The 25,502-nt window shown below is 40.2% G+C and overlaps 1 protein-coding gene across 4 annotated transcripts in view; it reads right to left on the reverse strand.

Moving 5' to 3' along the window:
- The window catches only part of LOC105468804 (integrator complex subunit 4), a 111,774-nt gene that overhangs the window by 55,331 nt on the left and 30,941 nt on the right, over positions 1-25,502 (reverse strand). For all 4 annotated transcript variants that reach the window (XM_011719181.2, XM_011719182.3, XM_071075347.1 and 1 more), the window contains 6 exons: positions 23,062-23,247; positions 22,445-22,495; positions 20,849-20,937; positions 18,075-18,195; positions 4,427-4,498; positions 1,861-2,035 (listed from right to left, as the gene is read on the reverse strand). In XM_011719181.2, coding sequence (XP_011717483.2) covers positions 1,861-2,035; positions 4,427-4,498; positions 18,075-18,195; positions 20,849-20,937; positions 22,445-22,495; positions 23,062-23,247 — 694 coding nt within the window. The remainder of the gene's footprint in view (positions 1-1,860; positions 2,036-4,426; positions 4,499-18,074; positions 18,196-20,848; positions 20,938-22,444; positions 22,496-23,061; positions 23,248-25,502) is intronic.

A 25,502-nucleotide genomic window follows, 5' to 3' on the forward strand; every position in this document is an offset into this window, starting at 1 on the left:
AAAAAAGAATAGAGCATCAGTGAGCTGTAAAACAATATCAGTATCCTAACGCATGTGTAATTAAAGTCACCAAAGGGCCCGTAGAGTCAGAGAAATTTAAAAAAATAATAGTGGCTGGGTACAGTGGCTCACACCTGTAATCCCAGCACTTTGGGCGGCTGAAGTGAGCAGGTAAGTTGAGCTCAGGAGTTTGAGACCAGCCTCAGCAACATGACGAAACTCCGTCTCTACTAGAAACATAAAAATTAGCCGAGAGTGGTGGCGGCCACCTGTAGTCCCAGTTACTTGGGAGGCTGAAGCATGAGAATTGCCTGAACCTAGGAGGCAGAGGTTGCAGTGAGCTGAGATCACACCACCGCACTTCAGCCTGGGCGAAACTCTGTCCCCACCCCATCCCCACCCCCCAAAAAAGAGAAAGAAATAAATAATAGCAAAAAAAAAAAATGTCCAACTGTGACGAAAACTATTTGATTCAAGAAGCTCAACAAACTCCAAGCAAAAGAAACATGACATGAACTATACTATACCCAGGCATATCATAATCAGATTGCTTAAAACCAGTGATAAAGATAAATCTTAAAAGCAGCTGGAGATAAAAAGACACATTATATACAGAGGAAGATAAAAATGACAATAAATTTCTCAACAGAAAACTATGCAGCAATATCACTAAAAGACTGATAGAGGCCACGCACAGTGGCTCACGCCCGCAATCTCAACACTTTAGGAGGCCAAGGCAAAAGGATCACTTAAGCCCAGGAGTTCAAGACTGGCTTGGACAATATAGGGAGGCCCTGTCTCTACAAAAATATTACAAAATTAGCCAGGCACGGTGGCACGTGCTTATGGTCCCAGCTACTCAAAAGGCTGAGGTAGGAGGATTGCTTGGGTCCAGGAAGTCAAGGCTTCAGTGAGCTGTGATCACACCACTACACTCTAGCCTGGGTGACAGAGTGAGAACCTGTCTCAAAAAATAAAAAAGACTCTTGGAAAAAAAAGTTTATTAATCTAGAATTTTATTTCCACAAAAATACCTTTCTGTATGTATGTATGTATGTATTTATTTTTTGAGACAGAGTTTTGTTCTGTTGTGTGCCCAGGTTAGAGTGCAGGGGCACAATCTCAGCTCACTGCAACTTCTGCCTCCTGAGTTCAAGTGATTCTTGTGTCTAAGCCTCTCTAGTAGCTGAGATTACAGGTGCATGCCATCATACGGGCTATTTTTTGTATTTTTAGTAGATACAGGGTTTCACCATGTTAACCAGGTTGGTCTTGAACTGCTAGCCTCAAGTGATCCTCCAGCCTCAGCCTCCCAAAGTGCTGGGATTACAGGTGTGAGCCACCATGCCTGGCCCAAAAATATCTTTCAAAAATGAAGGTGAAATAAAATATTCATCAGTCATATAAAGGCTTTGCAGTCAGACATACCTAGGTTTAAATCTTGCTCTGTCTCTTACTAGCTGGGTAAGCAATATCAAGTTACTATTTTTATTAATATCCATTTTAATTGCCAATTATTCAGTGTTTATTATAAATAGGCACATGTATTATGCCAACTGCTTTATGTGTATAGAACCTCATTTAATTCTCAGAGCTCAGAAAGATAGTTATCATCATCCCTGTTTTATAAAAATGCTGGAATTTAAATATAGATTGACTGAACCCAAATCTCTTGCTCTTCACCATTGTCTCATACTACTGGGGTCTCTTCTGTGTGTAAAATAAAAAGCATAGTAAGTACTTCCCAGAGTTACTGTAAGGACTAAATGAAATGATACATGTGTATCACCCAGTACAATGCCAGACACATAGCAGTCACTCAATTAAAGAGTGTTATTACTATTTTATAGTCATACTTACCATACATCTCATCTTCCAACCCATGAACGAAAGCTCCACAAGCTCCTGACTCAATCAAGTTCACAGCCCCAGTATCTACTTCTTCCTTGGGAGCATCATCTCCCCACTTCCTGCCACTGGAAAACTCCCCTGAACTGTAAAGTTCCTTGGCACGCTCATGTGCAGTACGTTTCCTCTGCAGAAGACAACAATAATTACCAATTGTAGGAGGTTCATGAAGGAACGCTAAGATGAACCCTGAGAACATGGGAAGGCAGAAAATAAAACTGTTTTTTGAGAGTTACGTTTGTAAAAATTATCAGTAGTTCATACAAGAGAAATGCAAATTCAACTTAAAATGAAACCAAAGCCTTGCTGGTCTATAATAGCTGAAAGTACCTAATTAAAAAGGATAAAGATAGCTGAAGAACGTGTTAAGAAAGTTGGTTACGTTTGCTGTGACAGCAACATAGGAAAGAGAGAGCCAGAGAGGTAAATAATGACAGTGCCCCTCCAAACACCATCTTGGGTAGACAACACATTTACTCTAAGAAAACAATTATCAGGCAGGGTGCAGGTGGCCCACGCCTGTAATCCCAGCACTTTGGGAGGCCAAGGCAGGCTGATCACAAGGTCAGGAGATTGAGACCATCCTGGCCAACATGGTGAAACTATCTCTACTAAAAGTACAAAAATTAGCTGGGCGTGGTGGCAAGTGCCTGTAGTCCCAGTTACTCGGGAGGTGGAGATTACAGTGAGCCAAGATCGTGCCACTGCACTCCAGCCTGACGACAGAGTGAGACTCCACCTCAAAAAAAAAAAAAAAAAAAAGAAAAAAGAAAAAAAGGAAAAGAAAGCAATTATCTTAAGTCTTAGTAAAAGTATTTTTCTATTTGGCAACATTGCGTTCTATTTCAGTTACAGTACAGTCACTAATCTAGTAAACTCACTTTACACAGAGATTGCCTAAGGTGGAATATACTGGTTGGTGAAAAGTAAGTATCCAGTCCACTTGACAGTTATGGTTCTCATCACAAATGAATGACCTGGCACTCCGCTTTATACACCAGCCTCTCATGGAAACCCCATCTCTAAAAAACTACAAAAAATTAGCCAGGTGTGGTTGTACACACCTGTAGTCCCAGCTACTCAGGAGGCCGAGGTGAGAGGATCACTTGAGCCCGGGAGGCAGAGGTTGCAGTGAACCAAGATCGCGCCACTGCACTCCAGCCTGGGCGACAGAGCGAGACCCTGTCTCAAATAAAACAAAAGAAACAAACAAACAAAAAAAAAAACATGCACAAGAAAAAGAGCTGAGAGACATACACCAAAATGACCAAAGTCATTACATTAGGGCAGCAGGCATATGGGTAAATTGCTTTCCTTTCCTTCATAAAAAATTCCACAACTTTCATATCACTTTTATAATCACTTTTATAATTTCAAAATTGAGGTACTAACAATGAATGTACATATTATTTTCTCAGACTCAAATCTGGTTCTGCAAACCATGTTAGTGAACCATCACAATCAAAGCTTAAGGGCATTTCATAAGAGGCAGTTGGGGCCGGGCACAATGGCTCACATCTGTAATCCCAGCACTTTGGGAGGTAGAGGCAAGAGGATTGCTTGGGCTCAGAAGTTCAAGACCAGCATGGGGAACAGAGCAAGACCTCATCTCTACTAGAGATAAAAAAAATTAGCTGGGCATGGTGGGGCATGCCTGTAGTCCCAGCTACTCAGGAGGGTGGGGTGGGAGGAATGCTTGAGCCCAGGAGATCAAAGCTGCAGTGAGCTATGATTGTGCCACTGCATTCCAGCCTGGGCAAGAGCATGAGACCCTGTTTCAAAAAAAAAGGAAAAAATGGTGCGGGGTTGGGGGTATTTTGTTACTGTTTGGAGAAAGGCTTTACTCACTCTTCCATGATAACTGCTGCTGAAAAGGAGTCCTAAAATGTCATACCATCTCACAAAATGAGAACAGGCCTTTGTAGTTCCTAACAAACAGAAAATTAGTCTTTTGGGGTTTCCTGGGGTTTTTTTGGCTGTTGTTTTTTGGGGTTTTTTGGAGATAGAGTCCCACTCTGTTGCCCAGGCTGGAGAGCAGTGGTGCGATCTCGGCAACCTCTGGTCTCCAGAGTTCAAGCGATTCTCTGCCTGAGCCACCCAAGTAGCCGGGACTACAGGCACATGCCACCACACCCAGCTAATTTTTGTTTTTCAGTTGAGACGAGGTTCACCATGTGGCCAGGCTGGTCTCAAACTCCTGGCTGCAAGTGATCCACCTGCCTCAGCCTCCCAAAGTGCTGGGATTACAGATGTGAGCCACTGTACCTGGCTTAGAAAATTAATCTTGCCTCTTTTTTGTAAAGCATAACCTGTGTAAATTATTTCATTACAATAATACAAAATTTAATGAAGTCATCTGTTATTTGCTTCAATTTGCTAAGATTTTTAATTAAAATGTAATACAGTTATCATACATTAATTTAACAAATGCTGCTAAGTTAAATCAACACAACTCAGCATACTGCCCCCCCATATTGGTTACAGAAACCCAGTTTAAACAACAAAGAATAAAAGGTACCCTCAGATCTGACATCAGCTTCTTGTCAAGGGTCTGCTCCAAGAAATGAGAACTGACTTGCTCCATAGAGCCCTATAAAAAGAAAGAATCCAGAGCATATAAAACAACTTTTATGATTTGAATATTATCTTAAAATTCAAAGTCTGTAGCCAATTTAAGTGCATAAAGATAACATTATTCATGACAGTAAAGATGCTATGGGTTCTGAATCATCAGGAAAATAAAAATATTAGCAGCAGCTAACACCTAAATAGAGCTTACTATGTGTCATGTACTATGCCTTTTTTTTTCCCCTGAGATGGAGGTTTGCTCTTGTCACCCAGGCTGGAGTGCAGTGCCATGATCTTGGCACACTGCAACCTCTGCCTCCCAGGTTCAAGCGATTCTCCGGCCTCAGCCTCCCAAGTAGCTGGGATTACAGGTGCCCGCCAACATGCCTGGCTAATTTTTTGTATTTTTAATAGAGATGGGGTTTCGCCAAGTTGGGCAGGCTAGTCTCAAACTCCTGACCTCAAGTGATCTGCCCGCCTCGGCCTTCCAAAGTGCTGGGATTACAGGCGTGAGCCACCGCACCCGGCCACTATGTGTCATGTACTATTCTAAGGGCTTTAGACATATATTAACTCGTTTAAATCTTCTGTAACTATAACCCTGCAAAGTAAATACTATATTAGTCCCATCTTATATAGGGAGAAAAAATATAAAAAGATCAAGTAACACATTGACAGCCACAAAGAGAATAAATTCCAGAGCCAGTAGATATATCCAGGCTTCAAAATCCTTTCCCTTAACGACTACTCTCCACTCCTTTTCATTCTTCTTTCCATTCCTCTGTTCATTCATTCATGCATTCAGTTAAACAAATGTTTAGCAACCATTCAATTATATGTCTACAGTTACCAGAAACAAGAATACAAAAATAAAAAGACAACAGCTCTACACTCAACAATCTCACAGACTAGTAAGGGAAACTGACAAGAAAAGAGATTACTGCAATATGGTATGAAATGCTGTAATACACATCCGTGAATGATGCCATGGGAACGGAGACAACAAGCAGGTACAGGTAGGGAGAGGTATACTTGGAGAAATGAAAATCACAGTGCAAATGCCAAGTGAGAAATATTAAGTGATTTTATGAATGGAACATAAGATAGGGCTCCTGAAAATGAGGCAGTACAGATAGGATAATAAAGAGCCTCATTTGCCATAGTAAGGGGTTTGCCTTATAAATAATTATTACATAATCCCTGTTAAACATCTAATGAGCTCAACAATGTATAAAATATTTTACTTACATTTTTCAAGTTTATTCTTCCCAATAATCCCATATACCTCTCATTTCCATTTTCTAGATGAGAACTGAGGCTGAGATTAGGCAACTTATTCATTTCAAGTAAGGGAGGACACAGATTTATATTTCATAAAGCCCATCTTGCAACAGTATGACTAATGGACCATAAGGAGTCAAAATGAAAGCAAAAACACCAGTTTCAGAGGCTGCTGGAGCAGGTCCTAAACATTAAGAAATTTATCTGAGATCTTCTCTAATTCCTAATAAACACGGAAATGCTTATACAGGCTCAGATCTTTTCTCTAATCACATTTTCCATAGAAAATTATGTGTTCTTGGGGAATGTCCTTACTCAAGTTAACACCTTTCCTATGATTCCACAAAAACAACTGCTGTACTATTTTGACTAAAGTAGTTTCAAAACCACTTTTTCTTTTGGTACATAGATCTAAGCCAATGTCATAGCTAACATCCATTTTTTAAATCCAAACAACAATTTTATAAATAAGAACTATAAATGCTTAAGACCTCCTAAATCTCTCTCTGGTTTTACCACCAGCATTAGCTGTTGGCTTTTTCCTACTAAAATAAAAGTTTTCATGACTTCACAGTAAGTTGCTTCATCCATAATTCCCAGTGCCCTCCTCCAATGCCCTCAGCTGAGCGCTCATCCAACACAGCAACACAGAGGGAGTACTATGCAAATCTGTGCCCCGCCAAATTAAATATCATTACTTGAAATAAATTTTCAATGTAACCTAAGTATAGGTGAAGCTTTCCATTTTAAGTCTACAAACACAAAGAGCCCTATAGCATAGTAATCCACTTGAAAAATGGTTAGATGTCTATTACTGCAGGACCAGTGGAAATGGAGAAGGGATGGATTTAGGGATGTCAAGAAGGCAGAACTGATATGAGTTGGTAACTCAATGGATGTGAGACACAGAAAAACTATTCCCACATTCCTCTGGTTCATGACTTAGCAGATGATAGTATCATTTATGAAAACATAGAGAAACAGATTTGGACCAAAAAGATAATGAGTTCATTATAAAATGCACCTTACAGGCCAGGCACGGTGGCTTACACCTGTAATCACAGCACTTTGGGAGGCCAAGGTGGGCAGATCACGAGGTCAGGAGATCAAGACCATCCTGGATAACACGGTGAAACCCCGTCTCTACTAAAAATACAAAAAATTAGCCGGGCGTGGTGGCGGGCGCCTGTAGTCCCAGCCACTCGGGAGGCTGAGTCAGGAGAATGGCGTGAACCTGGGAAGTGGAGTTTGCAGTGAGCCAAGATCACGCCATTGCACTGCAGCCTGGGTGACAGAGCAAAACTCCATATCAGAAAAAAAAAAAAGTGCACCTTACCAATCAGAATAACAGCTACATTCTGGTATACTTTAACCAAGACAAATATGTTTAGATTAAGATGGAATCTCTCCAACTGTACTACTAGTGCTACTTAACAACCTAAATTTAGGTAGTTAATGCTACAAAAACCTTACTTAACACTGAGAAAACCATTTCACCAGAGAGCCTTATTAAATGTATGTGAAATTTAGATACGGATATTTAACAATTATCACACCTGCTTTAAGAGCAAAAACTGCTCAGTTAGTATAAATAACATAAGTCTATGCAACTAGGTGATAAGTATATCAGACATAAAACTGCCACTAACTAGGAATATTTGCATTTACCCTGGGAAAGACCAGTCATGGGAGACTTACAGGCACAAAAGCCTATAATCTAACAGTCTGAAAGTATTGTAATTTTTAAGGTCAATGACTTCTTAAAGCTTATAAAAGTAGTGACTGTATTCTAAATAGTCCCATGAATGAGCTTACTGGGACATCAAGTTTCTTTGCCCCACAAATAGGGCAGTTATAAATAAGTAAAAGCTAACCTCTTTTACATGGTTTTGAATTTTCTGATATAATTTTTCATCCTGCTATAAGCCAAAGGGATTGGAAACTATTCACTTTTTAAGCAAGAGGGACTCGAGTTTACAAAGCTAAGTTGTTGCAGAACCTGGCTTCTGTTTTCCTCTCCAACTTACCTCGTTACAGATCCCCTATATTGAACACTACCCCCAACTAGGAAGCACTAAACTGCTTGTAGTTTAGTATGATATTGCAGCTTAGTATATTGCTATGCATGATAATGTGCTGCTTTTATATCCCTGCTCATATTTTCTCTTTCCCTGCATCACTACCTAGTTACTCATCCTTCAAAACTCAGTTCAGAGATCACCTCCTCCAAGAAGCCTCCTGTGGTTGTGGTTGGTGCTCTTTCCTACCAGTACCAGGTATTCTTATTCACTGATTAGCTATCCCTGGCCACCTGACTATCAACTTTGTTGAAGACAGAAACTGTCCTCAGTGTTTGTCGATTTGCTGAACAGGTGATTTAAAGATTATACAGGTTGAACATCCCAGTTCCAAAAATCTGAAATCCAAAATGCTCAAAAATCCAAAACTTTTTGAGTACCAACAAGATGGTAGGAAATGTTCATTGGAGCATTTCAGATTTTGGATTTTGGAGCATATTTCAGATTTGGGATGCCCAACAAGTAAGTATAATGCAAATAAAATATTCCAAAATCCAAAAACAAAACAAAATCCAAAACACTTCTGGTCTCAAGCATTTTGGATAAGGGATACTCAATCTGTATGCAGATTTGTTTTTTAAAAAATGGCTTACTAGAGTTACCTGGCACACATCACCCACGACAAAAAGGAACAAAAATAACAAATAACTATATTTCAACTAAAATGACTGTAGATACATGCTGCTGAGCACCAGAGAAAGGGCAAAATCCCTGTGGAGCATGAAGGCTTCAAGATAGCACCACAGGGAAGGGAGTGGGGCTCCCTACCTACCACACTGTCTCCCTTGCCAAAATCAGCTTAAAATCAGAGGAACTTCTTACAGGGAAAAAGTAAGCTGGAGATACCTATCAGTGGTCCCCACTGCTGCCACAGGCACCAGCAATTCTTGATAAAGGAGAGTCCGTAAGTCATCAGTGGCCACAAATCCAGTCTGGAGAGTAGCCAAGAGATCATTCAGCTGTATTGCCTCAGAGTGGGAGCCCACCTTGTCCTAAGCTACTGTAGCATGGCACCAAGTTGAAGCTAGACTCACTACTAGTATGCATCCTGCCCTGGGGACTAGTAGCAACTGACTATCTTCATCCCTGAGAATCCGCCATCATTCTACCATGATCACACGATGGCCTGCAGCACCATAACCCCATCCACACAGAGTCTAGGTCAAACAGAGTGACCATGACCACAGCATCAGACCCCACACAGCACTACCAACCACCCAGAAAACAGGCAGACCTGCACAGCAAGGAAGCCATCAAATAGACAGCTGGCAGTGCTTTACCCAACACCCTTGTACCATATAAACATCTGGTCTGCCAAGCATGCACATGCCAGTACTCAGCCAAAAAGCCAATCCTGCAGCAGCCCTACTGCCTCTCACAACCCGTCACAGAACCACCTGTCCACGCCCTGCCTGATAGCTGGTAACTCAGTGGTCCTGTCCGCTAAAACAGGCCACGATAGAGTCCCATAGCACACAATCCAATCCACAGGTCCTGTGGTAGCCCTGGCCCCCCACCATAGACTGCTGCCAAACTGCCCAGCCCCACTGAGCAAAAGCACTTGAGCCTAGCCCAAAGTAATAGCCAACCAGGTAATAGCCCCATCTCCCTAGATAGCCACACAGCTGCCCAGCAGGCTGCCCCAGCAAAAGCCTGAGCCCAGCACGACAGCCACCACGGCAGTAACTACTGCCTCCCTGGAAAACCAGATAGACAGCCTGGCAGCCATTTTAGCCTGCACATGTCGCGCCCAAAATCAGCTTAGCAACCTCACTTGCCCAAAAATCAGCTCAGCACCCTCATCTATAGCATCACCATCGCAAACTCCCATAACCTAGGCAACTGAAGCAATTGCAAACATCACTGACTAGGAGTATAGCTGAAGATTATAGCTGAAGCTGACAAGGAGTGTTATACCACCCACTGAGTCCACCCAGAACCAAAGGCAACACACCATACCCAGCTAATACCCTAAAAACCATCTGCAGGAAAAAGACTGTTACTATATATTAGCTACTCAATAAAATTGAAAAGAGCAACTATTCTACTAAATGCACAGATACCAACATCCAGTATCTTGGACACGATAAACGAAAATCAAGGAAACACGACACCCTCAAAGGAATACAGTAAGTCTCCTGGTTGGGCGCAGTGGCTCACATCTGTAATCCCAGCACTTTGGAAGGCCAAGAGAGCCAGATAGCAGGAGCTCAGGAGTTCAAGACCATTCTGGGCAACATGGCAAAAAAATATATACAAAAATTAGTCAGGTGTGGTGGCATGTGCCTGTAGTCCCAGCTACTCAGCAGGCTGAGGTGGGAGGATCACGTAAGCCCAGGAGGAGAAGGTTGCAGTGAGCGAGATCTTGCCACTGCACTTCAGCCTGGGTGACACAGCAAGACCCTGTCTCAAAAAAAGAAAGCAAAAAAGTCTCCAATGACAGACCCCAAAGAAAAGGACACTTACAAAATGCCTGAAAAGGAATTCAAAATAGTGATCTAAAGGAAACTCAGTAAGATACAAGAGAATACAGACAAACAATTAAATGAAATCAGGAAAACAATTCATGATCTGAATGAGAAATTCAACAGAAATCAATATCATAAAAAAGAACCAAACAGAAATCTTGGAGCTGAAGAGTTCAATGAAAAAAATAAAAATAGTATATAATTGAGAGCTTCAGCAATAGACTAGGATCAAGCAGAAGAAAGAATTTCTGAACTTGAAGACAGGTCTTTTGAAATAACCCATTAAGGGGGGAAAAAAACAAATAAGAATAAAAAAGAAAGCCTTGGAACATATAGGACATCAATAGACAAACAAATATTTGCACTGTAAGACTGCCTGATGGAGAAGAGATAGAGAAAGGCACAGAAAACCTACTTGACACAATGACAGCTGAAAACTTGCCAAGTAGTGGGAGAAATACGGACATCCAAATTCAGGAAGTTCAAAGGTTCACAATTAGATTCAACCCAAAAAGATCCTCTCCAAGGTACATTATAATCAAACTATCGAAAGTCAAAGACTAAGAATTTTTAAAGCTGCCAGAGAAAATTGTCAGGAGAATCTCCATTACCATCAACAGATTTCTCAGCAGAAACCTTGTAGACCAGGAGAGAATGGGATAGTATTAATATATTCAAAGTATTGAATGCTACAATTAGAAACAAAAGGACAATAATCACTATCATGACAACACACAAAAGTATAAAACTCACCAGTAAAGGTAAACTCATAAATCAAACAGATCAAACCACAGTGATACAATATGTCATGTAAAATTTTCAATCTGCTAGTATGAAGATTAAATTCAAAATGGTCAAAAACTACAAGAGCTACATATAGTAGCTAAGGAACACATAACAGATGAATAAGAAAATTAAGGCAACAAAAACATAAATTGAAGAGGGGAGAGAAAAAGTCTAGGGTCCTTTTATGTAACCAAAGTTGAGTTGCTATCAGCTGAAAACATTCTATTATAACTGCAAGACTTTTTTTCCCCCTTGAGACACTCTTACTCTGATGCCCATGCTAGAGCATGGTGACCTGATCATGGTTCACTGTAGCCTCAATCTTCCAGGCTCAAGCAATCCTCCCACCTCAGCCTCCTGGGTAGCTGAGACTACAGGTGTGTGCCATCATGCCTGGCTGATTTCTTTTTTCTTTATTTATTAGAGACAAGGTCTCACTATGTTGCCCAGGCTAGTCTCAAACTCCTGAGCTCAAGTGATCTGCCTCCCAGAGTGCTGGGATGATAGGCAAGAGCCACCACACGGGCCTAAATAAGACTCTGTAGTAACTATGTAGAAAAAAATTATAGCAGATACACAAACAAGAAAGAGAATGAAAATAAAGCTTAGCCCCACAAAAACCCACTAAATCACAGAGATAAACAACAAGAAAGGAAGACAAGAACAAAGGATCTCCAAAAGAACCAAAAAGTAATTAACAAAATGGGAGGAATAAGACCTCATCTATCAATAACAATCTTGAATATAGCTGGGTGTGGTGGTTCATGCCTATAATCCCGGCACTTTGGGAGGCCAAGGCAGGCAAATCACTTGAGGCCAGGAGTTCGAGACCAGCATGGCCAACATGGCAAAACCCATCTCTAATAAAAATGCAAAAAAAATTAGTTGGGCGTGGTGACACACACCTGTAATCCCAGTACTGGGGAGGTTGGGGCATGAGAATCACTTGAACCCGGGAGGTGAAGGTTGCAGTGAACTGAGATCACACAAGTGTACTACAGCCTAGGTGACAGAGTGAGACCCTGTCTCAAAGTAACAAAAAAAAAAAAAAAAAAAAGAAGAAGAAGGAAAAAATCTTGAATATAAATGGATTAAATTCCTCAATTAAAAGGTACACTACAGCCTGGGCAACAGAGCAAGAAAGAAAAAAAAAAAAGGTACACATTGGCTGAATAGATTCAAACACAAAATCTAAGTACACATTGCCTAGAAGAAACATACTTCACAAGCAAGAATTAAAACATATACCCAAATCGACAGTATGCAACAAAAGCAGTTCTAAGAGATAAGTGTACAGCAATAAATAGCTACATCAAAAAATAACAACCTAGTTTTTAATTTTTTTAGAGACAATTTCGCTGTTGTCCAGGCTGGAGTCCCCAGGAGTTTGAGGTTGCTGTGAGTTATGATTGTGCCATCATGGAACCGCACTCCAGCCGAGGCAACAGAGCAAGACCCTGACTTAAAGAAGAAAAAATAAATAAATAAAATCTTGTAATTTGCAACATCGATAAACCTGGAGGATATCATGTAAAGTGAAATAAGCCAGACACACAAAGACAAATACTGCACGATCTAAAACTTAAACATAAGACCTAAAACCGTAAAAACCCTAGAAGAAAACCTAGGCAATATCATTCAGGTCACAGGCATGAGCAAAGACTTCATGACTAAACCACCAAAAGCAATGGCAACAAAGCCAAAATTGACAAATGGGATCTACTTAAACTAAAGAGCTTCTGCACAGGAAAAAAAAAAAAAAAAAAAAAAAAACTATCATGAGAGTGAACAGGCAACCTATAGAATGGGAGAAAATTTCTGCAATCTATCCATCTGACAAAGAGCTAATATCCAGAATCTACAAGGAACTTAAACAAATTTCAAAAAAAAAAAAAACACCCCATCAAAAAGTGGCCGAAGGATATGAACAGACACTTCTCAAAAGAAGACAGTTATGCAACCAACAAACATATGAAAAAAAGCTCATCATCACTGGTCATTAGAGAAATGCAAATCAAAACCACAATGAGATACCATCTCACACCAGTTAGAACGGCCATCATTAAAAAGTCAGGAAACAACAGACGCTGGAGAGGATGTAGAGAAATAGGAAAGCTTTTACACTGTTGGTGGGAGTGTAAATTAGTTCAGCCATTGTGGAAGACAGTGTGGCGATTCCTCAAGGATCTAGAACCAGAAATACCATTTGACCCAGCAATCCCATGACTGGGTATGTACCTAAAGGATTATAAATCGTTCTACTATAAAAACACATGCACACGTATGTTTATCGCAGCACTGTTCACAATAGCAAAGACTTGGAACCAACCCAAATGCCCATCAATGACAGACTGGATAAATAAAATGTGACACATATACACCATGGAATACTATGCAGTCATAAAAATGGATGAGTTCATGTTCTTTGCAGGGACATGGATGAAGCTGGAAACCACCATTCTCAGCAAACTAACACAAGAACAGAAAACCAAATACTGCATGTTCTTACTCATAAGTGAGAGCTGAACAATGTGAACACATGGACACAAGGAGGGAAACATCACACACTAAGGACTGTCAGAGGGTGAAGGGCTGGGAGAGGGATAGCATTCGGAGAAACACCTAATGTAGATGACAGGTTATGGGTGCAGCAAACCACCATGGCACATGTATACCTATGTAACAAACCTGAACTTTCTGCACATGTATCCCAGAACTTAAAGTATTTTTTTAAAAAATTGATATCATAGAGGCAGAGAGTATAACAGTGGTTACCAGACACTGGGGAGGGGAGGGAGTAGGAGAGAATGGGAAGGGACTGGACAATGGATACAAAGTCACAATTAGGAGGAATAAATTCTGGTGTTCAACTGCATGTAAGGGTGACTATGATTAACAGTAAAACATTGTATATTACAAAATAGCTGTAAGAGAGGTTGTTGAAAGTTCTCATGACAAAGAAATGACAAATGTATGAGGTGATAACTATACTAACTATCCTGATTGGATTAATATTCAACATAGATGTGTATCAAAACATCAACTTGTGCCCCATAAATATATACAATTACAATGCGTCAATTTTTTTAAATTACTAAATTTTTAATTAAAGATTATACACAAATCACTTTATCACAGGTTTATCTACTGGAGAGCTGGAGTAGGGCAGCTTTACCTCTTAGCTTGCACAGAGATACTAATAAACCAGCAGGGCCTTAAGTGGCCAATCCCAATGTGTAACTGGATGCTCACCAGGAAAGGATTATATATGGACTTTAGATTATGAGGTTTGAAGTCCTCATCTGTCATTTACTATCTGTGTGGTCTTAGACAAATTATACCACATTCCTAAATTTTAATTTTGTTATTTATGAGTAATACATTTACCTCAGAGAGTTTAAAAAGATTAAAAATTACTTGTAAAAGTAAGCAAATGAGTTAGGAATGTGTGCTTGTATATAAAGAGAAGTGGGTTAATGTTTATGTGTGAATGTGTGTGTATTTATGTGTGTATGTATGACTAAAAATGCCTCACTTAGTAGGCCAGAAACTCTATACATAGTAGTCATTATTATTATTATCAGCAAGATTAAAATGATTACTATTTCTGAATACAAACATAATTACTTATATAATTTGAAGCTGTTCAGATTTAACAGGAAATTACAACACAAGGCATGTGACTCAATTTAGAGTCATTCAAGTAGAAATCCTTTCAATATACACGTTATACACACAACTTTATGCAAATAAATTTCAGATCCTATAGAGTACAAAACTGAAAATTTTGAATGATTCTTACTTTAAGGATTACTTTTTAAAACTGCCTACTCAGGTAAAAATATATCATTAATTCATTCCTCTAAAACATCTTTCTCCTCCCCACTCCAACCGAGAGTTCATTGTAGATCCTCTGTAAATGTTGAATGAAAGGATTTGATGAATGATTAGATTGTTCTGAATTTAGAAAGTTTTAAAATATGAATTCAGAAATAAAATCAGTAACAGTTAGCTTGTTTAACTCTACTATGCACAAGATTGGAAATACTCCAATCATCCATTACTACTATATTTCATGAAAATGCTTCACACAGGTTTCAGCAAATACTCCCATAAATACTGGTCACAGGACTAAAGCTATCACCAGATCAGTGTCCAGTACAGTCAGATACAAAGCATTCAACCAACAATCTCACCAAGAGTAGCAGGGCTGGGGGCACTCAAAGGGGAAGTGTCCAAAAAGAATCACAGATTTTCCTGCTGTGACATGTATACAATTTTTTATAGATACTTACATATATTTATACACTGTGCCCCCACCCATCCTACATAGTATAATACTTTTTAGTTTATAAACATTTTCATAGACTATATCTCATTTGACCATCATGACAACACTATCAGGTAAATACGAGAGATATTAGAACCCCACTTAACAGATGAGGAAACTGAGACTAATATCAAATGATATATACAAGGTAACACAGATATAAAATAAGTTTATTAGGTCAACACTCTATTACAAGACAATTTCATCCCTTAAAAGTTAAATAATTTTTTTTATTTTTTGAGACAGGGTCTTGCTCTGTCGCATAGGCTGGAGCGCAATGGCACAATCTCGGCTCACTGCAACCCCCGCCTCCCAGGTTCAAGTGATCCTCCCACCTCAGACTCCAGAATAGCTGGGACTACAGGTGTGTATCACCACGCCAGGCTAGTTTTTGTATTTTTAGTAGAGACGGGGTTTCACCATGTTGGCCAGGCTGGTCTCGAACTCCTGACCTCAAGTGATTTGCCTGCTTCAGCCTCCCAAAGTGCTAGGATGACAGGTGTGAGCCACTACATCTCAGCCCAAATGTTAATTTTTTTTTTTTTTTTTTTTTTTTTTTTAGATGGAGTCTCACTCTGTCGCTAGGCTGGAGTACAGTGGCGCGATCTCGGCTCACTACAACCTCTGCCTCCCGGGTTCAAGCAATTCTCCTGCCTCAGCTTCCCGAGTAGCTAGGACTACAGGCGTGCGCCACCATGCCCAGCTAATTTTTGAATTTTTAGTAGAGACGGGGTTTCACCATGTTGGCCAGGATGGTCTCAATCTCTTGACCTCGTGATCCGCCTGCCTCGGCCTCTCAAAGTGCTGGGATTACAGGCGTGAGCCACAAAAGTTAAAAATTTTTAATAAATGTGCTGAGTCCTCAAAAAGAAAACACTAGAAAAGTACGAGGCTAAAAGTCACAAGATCAGGATCTGATCTCACTCTACAATTTTCTGTCTGTATAAGCTGGATAATTTATTTAACTCCTCAGAGCCTCAGTTTTCTCATCTAGAAGATGATAACAGCATTTAAAAAAACATTAAAAAAAAATTTTTTTTTAATAGAGATAGGGTCTTGCTGTGTTGCCCAGGCTGGTCTTGAACTCCTGGGCTCAAGTGACCCACCCACCTCGGCCTCCTAAAGTGCCAGGATTATGGGCATGAGCCACCATGCCCCAGCTGGGTAATGGCACCTATCTTGCAGGATTACTATAATGAGAAAATGTATGTAAAGGGCCTCCTTCAAATTATCTAAAATAGCAGTCCCCTACCTTTTTGGCACCAGGGTTCAGTTTCATGGAAGAAACCAGAGAGGGTGGTGGAGCAGGGTGGTTTTGGGATGAAACTGTTCCAACTCAGATCATCAGGCATTAGATTCTCACAAGGAGCATGAAACCTAGATCCTGCACATGCTCAGTTCATAATAGGGTTCACACCCCTATGATAATCTAATGCAGCTGCTGATCTGACAGTAGGCAGAGCTCAGGCAGTAATGCTTGCTCTCCCACCACTCACCTCCTGCTGTGTGGCCTGGTTCCTAACAAGCCATGGACCAGGACTAGTCCACAGCCCAGGGGTTTGAGCCTCCTGAACTAGGATATAACAAGTGCTTAATAAATGGGAAAAACTTTTTTTTAAATTATTTTCCTTTTTCTCTAGGCTCTGGCTATCTCGGTTCCTAATAGGGTTAATAGAATTATGTTTTAAGATTCTTTCTAGTTCTAAAAGGCTATTTCTCTACAGGAGAGTGAACTATTTCTTTCTATATTAAGAAATTCTGGGACTGGGAATAGTGGCTTAAACCTGTAATCCCAACAATTTGGGAGGCCAAAGCAGAAGGATCACTTGAGCCTAGGAATTCAAGACCAGCCTGGGCACAAAGGAAGACCCCATCTCTACAAAAAATACAAAATTAGCCAGGCAGGGTGGCACATGCCTGTAGTCCCAGCTACTCAGGAGGCTCAGGTGGAGGGATTGCTTGAGCCTGGCAGGTCAAAGCTGCAGTGAGCCGTGACTGCACCACTGCACTCCTGCCTGAGCAACAGAGTAAGACCCTGTCTCAAGAAAAGAAAAAGAAAAAGAAATTCTGGGGTTTTAAATTCAGGTCACACTGCCCCATCTGTAGTTTCTCAAAATGTTTGTAAAAACTTAACGAGCAATGTGTCCATTTAAAAAAAGGATTATTGGCCGGGTGTAATGGCTCACATCTATAATCCCAGTTTTTTTTTTTTTTTTTTTTTTTTGAGACGAGAGTCTTCCCCCTTGACGCCAGGCTGGAGTGCAGTGGCGTGATCTCGGCTCACTGCAACGTCTGCCTCCCAGATTCAAGCGATTCTCCTGCCTCAGCCTCCCGAGTAGCTGGGATTACAGGAGTGCACCACCATGCCCAGCTAATTTTTGCATTTTTAGTGGGGACGGGATTTCACCATGTTGGTCAGGATGATCTCAATCTCCTGACCTCATGATCTGCCCGCCTTGGCCTTCCAAAGTGCTGGAATTACAGGTGTAAGCCACCACTGGCCTATAAGCCCAGTCTTTTGGGAGGCTGAGGCAGGAGGATTGCTTGAGGCCAAGAGTTTGAGACCAACCTGGGCCACAAAGGCCCTATTTCTACATAAAAGAAAATAAATAAATACATACATGCATACATACATACACAAAAAGTATAACTTACCAACAGTTTTGCTGCCTGAACACGAACCACCCAAGAGCCATCACTGACCATGTGACAAATTTTTCCAAACGCATCATCAACTAAGCGTATTTCTTCATTAGAAGAAGGAATTGGGACAATGCTAAATTAAAAGAAAATAAATGAAATCACTTAGAACAAAACATGATCCTAAGTCTGCAGGCTCAGGCCAGGCACAGTGGCTCACATCTATAATCCAGCACTTTGGGAGGCCCATGCAGGTAGATTGCTTGAGCCCAAGAGTTTAAGACCAGCCTGAGCAACATGGCAAAACCTCATCTCTACAAAAAAAATACAAAAATTAGCTAGGCATGGTGGCATGCGCCAATAGTCCCAGCTACTTGGGAGGCTAAAGTGGGAAGATAACTTTAGCTCTGGAGGTGAAGGTAGAAGTGAGCTGAGATCACACCACGGCACTCCAGCCTGGGTGACAGAGCAAGACCCTGTCTCAAAAAATAAATACAGTCTGGGCACAGTTGCTCATGCCTGTAATCCCAGCACTTTTGGAGTCTGAGGCAGGTGCATAACTTGAGGTCATGAGTTCGAGACCAGCCTGGCCAACATGGCGAAACCCCCTCTCTACTAAAAATATAAAAATTAGTCGGGTGTGGTGACACACGCCTGTAATCCCAGCTACTCAGGAGGCTGAGGCAGAAGAATCACTTGAACCTGGAAGGTGGAGGTTACAGTGATCCAAGATAGTGCCACTGCACTCCAGACTGGATAACAGAGCGAGACTCCATCGCAAAAAATAATAATAATAAACAAATAAATACATAAGTAAGCAAGGCTGCAGGCTCAATAAACTGAGAACAGTCAATGAAGACTGACACACACGAAAATGATAACTGAATAGTTCAAATCCTAGAATGACTAAATACAGTTCAGAATAAACAAATCACTCTGGGAGTAAAAACCAACTCTTTCAGTTGCGTTGCAAATTATGCTTTTTTTTTTTTTTTTTTGAGAGAGGGTCTCACTTCTGTCACCCAGGCTGGAGTGCAGTGGCATGATCACTGCTCACCACAGTGTCAACTTCCTGGGCTCAGGTGGTCCTCCCAGTTTACTCTCCTGAGTAGCTGGGACTACAAAAGCATGCCACCACACCCAGCTAATTTTGTACATTTTTAGTAGAAATGGTTCACCATGTTGCCCAGATTGACCTCAAACTCCTGAGATCAAGCAATCCACCCGCCTCGGCCTCCCAAAGTGCTGGGATTACAGGGGTGAGCCACTGCACCCAGGTGCAAATTTTCAATATACTGAATAAAAGTGTGTAACCCACCAAAGTGTCAGCCAGGTGTGGTGGTTCACACCTGTAATCCCAGCACATTGAGATACTGAGGCAGGCAGATTACCTGAAGCCAGGAGCTTGAGACAAGCCTAGCCAACATGACAAAACCTCATCTCTACTAAAAATACAAAAAATGAGCCAGGTGTGGTGGTGTGCACCTGTAATTCCAGCTATTTGGGAGGCTCAGGCACGAGAACTGCTTCAACCCAGGAGATGGAGGTTGCAATAAGTTGAGATTACATCACTGCACTCCAGCCTGGGCCACAGGGCAAGACTCTGCCTTTAAAAAAAAAAAAAGAAAGCATGTAACCCACCAAAGGTTCAAAGATTTATGAAATTATCAAAAACTAGCTTCCACCGAATATTTCATATCCTTAAGCTTATTATCTCCTATAACTGAACTTCTTTTTTTTTTTAGAGAGAGTGTCTTGCTCTGTCACCCAGGTTGGAGTACAGTGGTATGATCTCGGCTCAGTGCAATCTCCACCTCCAGGGTCCAAGCAATTCTCCTGCCTCAGCCTCCCTAGTAGTTGGGATTACAGGCATGTGCCACCATGCTTGGCTAATATTTTTATTTTTAGTAGAGACGAGGTTTCACCATGTTGGCCAGGCTGGTCTCGAACTCCTGACCTCAGTTGATCCACTCACCTCGGCCTCCCAAAGTGCTGGGATTACAGGCACCACCGTGCCCTGACTGAACTTCTATAAATACAGTAAATCTCAGAATAAATCAAGATAAAACTTACTCGTCAATCCAGTCCTAAAAAAAGAGACAATTTCCAGTTAGCCCTTTTCTTTGTATGTGTCTAAGTCCTAAAACACTACAAATGGAGTCTACTCCTACAGGTTTATTAATTCATTCTGGTTTTCAAATTTTGGCAGTTTAATGAAGAGGAAAAAACACCTCTTTTTCCTATACGAGGAAAAATAAAATATTCTATAAATATTTATAAATAAAATATAAAGAAATATAAAGAAAATATTCTATTTTATACAATATAATAATATTGCCTACCTCCTCAAAGAATCACTGTGAAAATAATAATTTAATTGCTGTGAAAATGTTTTTAACCAGGAAAACAGTACATAAGAGATCACTATTCTCAAACTCATCTGGTATCTTTATCTGGCATTTGGCACAAACCAAACTAAAATGGGTCCCAAACAATTTTAAAGATTTTTTTGTAAAGTACTGAAAACCATTTAAGAAAGATATTCCAATTTCTTCACTTATAGATGACAAGGTTAGGACCAAAGAAGTGAAGTATCTTTCTAAGGGTGTACAGAAAGTTCCTACCAGAGATGAAAAATGAGGACCAGGCAATCTGATTTTCAGCCCCTTACTCCCCATTGCCTTCCAAAAATCTAACCAATTTCTTTTCTAGAAGTGGGCTTTCTGCACGGTGAGAGGAGAGGAAAATGGCTTCACAATCAACAAAAGTCAGCTTACACCCACACTGACCTTTCAGGATAGAGCTGACTGACAACCCAGATAAGCTGGACTGCAGCACTGCGCACTTGTTCATAGTCATCAGAGAGCAATTTACAGGCCTGCAAAGAAGAATTCCAAAAGTCTATTAGCTCTGTGTCCTCTCAGGCAATGTTTAAACTATTTTCAAAGTGAAGATAGGGTGGTTGGATAAGGATGCCCAGTAAAATACTTGTGTGTGGTTTTTAACTTCTTGAATCTTTGCCGAACAATGAATCTTGACCTCTGTCAGCTGCTCTGGCTATAATCTGACTAGGCACCCTCCTACCCCAAGTCTGAAAGGAGAATCACAGACTGACGGCATAAAAACATTTAGAATAGCATCAAACCCAGCAAAGCATGCTGGGAGCCCACAGTACTATTTTCACAGGCTCAAATACCAAATATGGGTTTTTCCCTCCACCTGTAAAAATCAAAGCACACACTTCTCTTTACTTTGGTGTGAAATCATTGGCCTCCATTTCAATCCACTCACTCTTTCTGGGTAGCCCCATACTCCCTAAATACTGATGGCTCTGAATAACCTACCCTTAGCTCTGATTTCTCCTGATCTCCAGACCTTTATAACTACCTATGGCTGGAATTCTCTTCATGGATGTCCCATCCAACTTTTATACTCCACACATCCAAATATGAACTCACTAAGGAACCAAATTCTACCTTATGTCTTAAATCCTACACTATCAATCCATCCTCACTCCCTTGAGGCTCTCATTACTGCTTGTTTAGACTACTCTTATGCCACCAAACATCTGAATCAGCCAACTAACGTTCCTTCCTTCCTCTGAGTCCTTACTATCCAAGTTTCCTTTAATTATTTGGCTTCCCGCATAGTTTTCCTATAGAAAAAGAGGGCGATGGTCACCCCACCACAAGCATTCTGGACCAATTCTACTTCATTCAATAGAAAAATAAACTTGGTTTACACATCCGTGATAGGGGTTTGGCTAATTATCTTCTTCCCATGAGAGATAAAACCACTCTTGGCAGACTAACAAAACCTAATCTCTGAACATGAATTTAGATTGCCTGTTACCAGATTCAGTCAATTATTCTCCAAGAGAAATATAGCCTTGTAAGGCCTTTTGGTTAGGCCCTCAATCAGCTTTTCCACAACTTCATTATGCCTTTCTTTACCGCTAATACTATATTCATGTGACTTTTTTTTATATGATCCTATGGTTTTGGTCGCCCTTCTCCAGACACACTGTAGTTTGTGAAGTGTGGTGCCCAGAAATGACTTCATGTATGGCCCAACCAAGCAGTGATCAGCAAGACTAACACGTTCCTTATTCTAAATGCTACACTTTTCTTCAGGTACTCTCACACTCATACTGAGTTGTAAATCCTCCTAAAAGTCCTTTTCACACATACTACTGCTATTTAATTACATAACCTCCATTCTCTTCCTGAAAAGTATGTTTTGAATATGACTTCACATCCATCCAAATCAACACTGCCACTATTAACCAACGAAGTCCTTAAGTTTTCAAATTCTGAGAACCAGTGTGCCACCCTCCCAGCTTCACGATACCTCCTCCCCTTCCAGACAGTAATCATTTAAAGTACCTGATTATAAATTGTTTGGTGTAATTTCAGTCCTCTTTCATGGAGCTGCAACTAGATAATAAATATATAGCTTAAGTGCTTGGGAGGAAAAGAGCAATATTTCCAATGTCTCCCCACAATCTCATATATTTTCCCCTACTGTATCAGGCTAACATGGTTCCATTTAGCCAAAATCGGTGCTATATAAATAAGAAAACTTGTCACCTTTCAAGAGAAGCATTCAAGCGTTTCATAAATCTAACCCATGGACTGTCCCAAGAAGGCATGAGAAAAATATGAAATAATAATATGAAGGCTAAAGAAAAAATGATTAACACCACCTCCCCCTATTATAATATTATACCAAGTCATATCCCTCCAAGTTGAAGGAATTATAACAGGTTCCTACCGTGCTTTTCATGTTTCATAAATACACATGAAAGGTACCAGAGAAAGCCAAAAAAAAAAAGCACAGTTGTATACAGGGATGTGTGTCACTGAGTTCTGTGAGGCCACCACCAATACCTTCCTGAAAGTATATGCTGAAGGATTCACAATGTATCCAAGGCAGCACTAGCTGTAAACTTAAAAAACAAAAATGAACACTAGCCCCAACTAGTTTCCATAATCACGTTTACCATGGCTTTTATAGCTGCTGTTCTGACACGTGGGTCTTGGTCACTGAAGTAATCCCCTATAATCTTCTGGACGTCTCTGGCAGCTAGGCCTTCTGCATCTTTTGTGACACTTTTCTCCAAAGAGCCAAGATTGCCAAGTAACTGCAGGCACTTATTTCTTACACCATGAGACGTATCTGTAAGATGCTATCAAAAAAAAAAAAAAAAAAAGAAAAAGAAAAAGAAAAAAAGGACATGATTAAGATATCTTAACAAACACAGACAAAACCAGAAACAAAAGCATTGCATCAACCTTAGGGGTGATTTCAAGCCCTACATTCTCAGGACAGTCTGTTTAGCATCATGTTACTTGAGTATGTGTCTTCTCAAAAAAAAAAAAATGAGTCCTTAGAAAATAAAAGTCCTAGTTTTTCATCTTTGTATTCCCAAGAGCTAGTACTTTGCCTTGTATAGAGTAAGTACTTTAAAATTCGTCCCTGAATTGCCTTTTACTTGCTTTCAAATTTTAAAACAAGACAAAAATGTATAAATTTTTTAAACTTTTAATATCCACAGAAATATGCAAAAATCTTAAGTGTACAGCTCAATAAATTTTCACAAATACACATATATAGCAAGCACCCAGATTAAATAGTATATAACCAACACACCAGAAATATCCCTCATTCCTCCTCCAAGCAACTACCTCACCACACCACCACCAAAAATAGCTACTATCCTGACTTCTAACACATAGGTTCATTTGTTTATTTTTGTACTTTATGAAATCAAATAGTATCTGGCTTCTGCGGCTTAATATTATGTTTGTGAGATTTATGCAAGGTATGGCAGATAGCAATGGCTCATTTATTCTTGTTACTTATACAGTATTCATTTGTAAACACATGAAAATCTATTTAGCCTTTCTGTTGATGAATATTTAAGTTATTTCCAGTCTTTGGCTATTTTGAATAATGCTACTGTGATTATTCTTGTATGTGGTTTTTGGTGTACATGTTCACATTTTTGTCGGATATACATGTACAAGTAGAATCGATAGGTAACAAGACATGCTTCAGCTTAAGAAGACACTGCCAGTTGGGTACAGTAGCTCATGCCTATAATGCCAGCACCCTGGGAGGCCAAGGCAGGAGGATCACTTGAGCCCGGGAGTTCAAGACTGCCCTGGGCAAATGGTGAAATCCTGTCTCTACCAAAAAATACAAAAATCAGCTGGGTGTGATGGCACATGCCTATAGTCCCAGCTACCCAGGAGGCTGAGATAGGAGGATCCTTTGAGCCTTGGAAGTGGAGGTTGCAGTGAGCTGTGATCATGCCACTGCACTCCAACCTGGGTGACAGAGTGAGACACTGCCTCCAAAAAAGAAGATACTGCCAAATAGTTTTCCATAATGGCTGTACTAATTTACACTTCCACCAGTGCTGCATAAGTGTTCTAGATGTGCCACATCCTTGTCAACATTTAGTACTATCAATATTTCTTATGTTAGCACTTCTCACTGGGAATTTTAATAAATTATCAGTTTTCCTCCTGCATTACCCTAGTCCAATGCTACTAAAACAAGCTATGTGAATAATACAGTAACATATATTAAAAATACTTTGAAGACATGAGATTGTACATGAGGTAATAAAAAAGGTACAAAACTCTGGATTTCAAACTTCTTTTGACTAACATCCAAAGTAAGAAACATACATAATATTGCAACACAGTACATAAAAACACACATACACCAAGTTTAACAAAACAATATTTACCTTATAGCTTGTGATTTACTCTGATATTTATATTTCATTTTCTTTTTCAAAAAAAAAAAAAAAATCACGTCTGAAGAAATTGGTCGCATTACCCACTGAAGGATCATCATTCTCAAAGTGAGTCACTAGTTTGGAGAAAAGTGAATGGGATTTGGCCAGCTTGAACAACACAGCGAGGCCCCATTTCTTTAAAAAAAAATTTATAGTCAGGTATGGTGGCACACACCTGTAATTCCAGCTACTCAGGAGGCTGAGGCCAGAGAATTGCTTGAACCCAGGAGGCGGAGGTTTCAGTGAGCCGAGATCACGCCACTGCACTCCAGCCTGAGCAACAGAGCAAGACTCTGTCTCAAACTGCGCCCCCTAAAAAACAAAACAAAACAAATGAACTATTTATATTTAGCATAAAAACATCATTTCTCATGACTAACCTGTTGATTGCACCTCTGTTACAAATACTTTGATTTTCAAGCATCAAACTAAATCCTTCCAGCTTCTGTTAACCAGGCAACAATAATGCACAATCAATGTATTACTGCACACTGAATCTTAGCCCAAAAGAGAGTCTCATGCTGTCAGGGAAACAATTACAGTTTTATGATGTCCTTCCCCTACAGGTCACTTCTTGCATCAAGGTTACCATCATTAAGAACTGCTTTTCTTTATACTGTTGGATAAAAACT

Source organism: Macaca nemestrina, chromosome 12, assembly GCF_043159975.1.
Source record: "Macaca nemestrina isolate mMacNem1 chromosome 12, mMacNem.hap1, whole genome shotgun sequence".
In the NCBI taxonomy this organism is placed as follows: domain Eukaryota; kingdom Metazoa; phylum Chordata; class Mammalia; order Primates; family Cercopithecidae; genus Macaca; species Macaca nemestrina.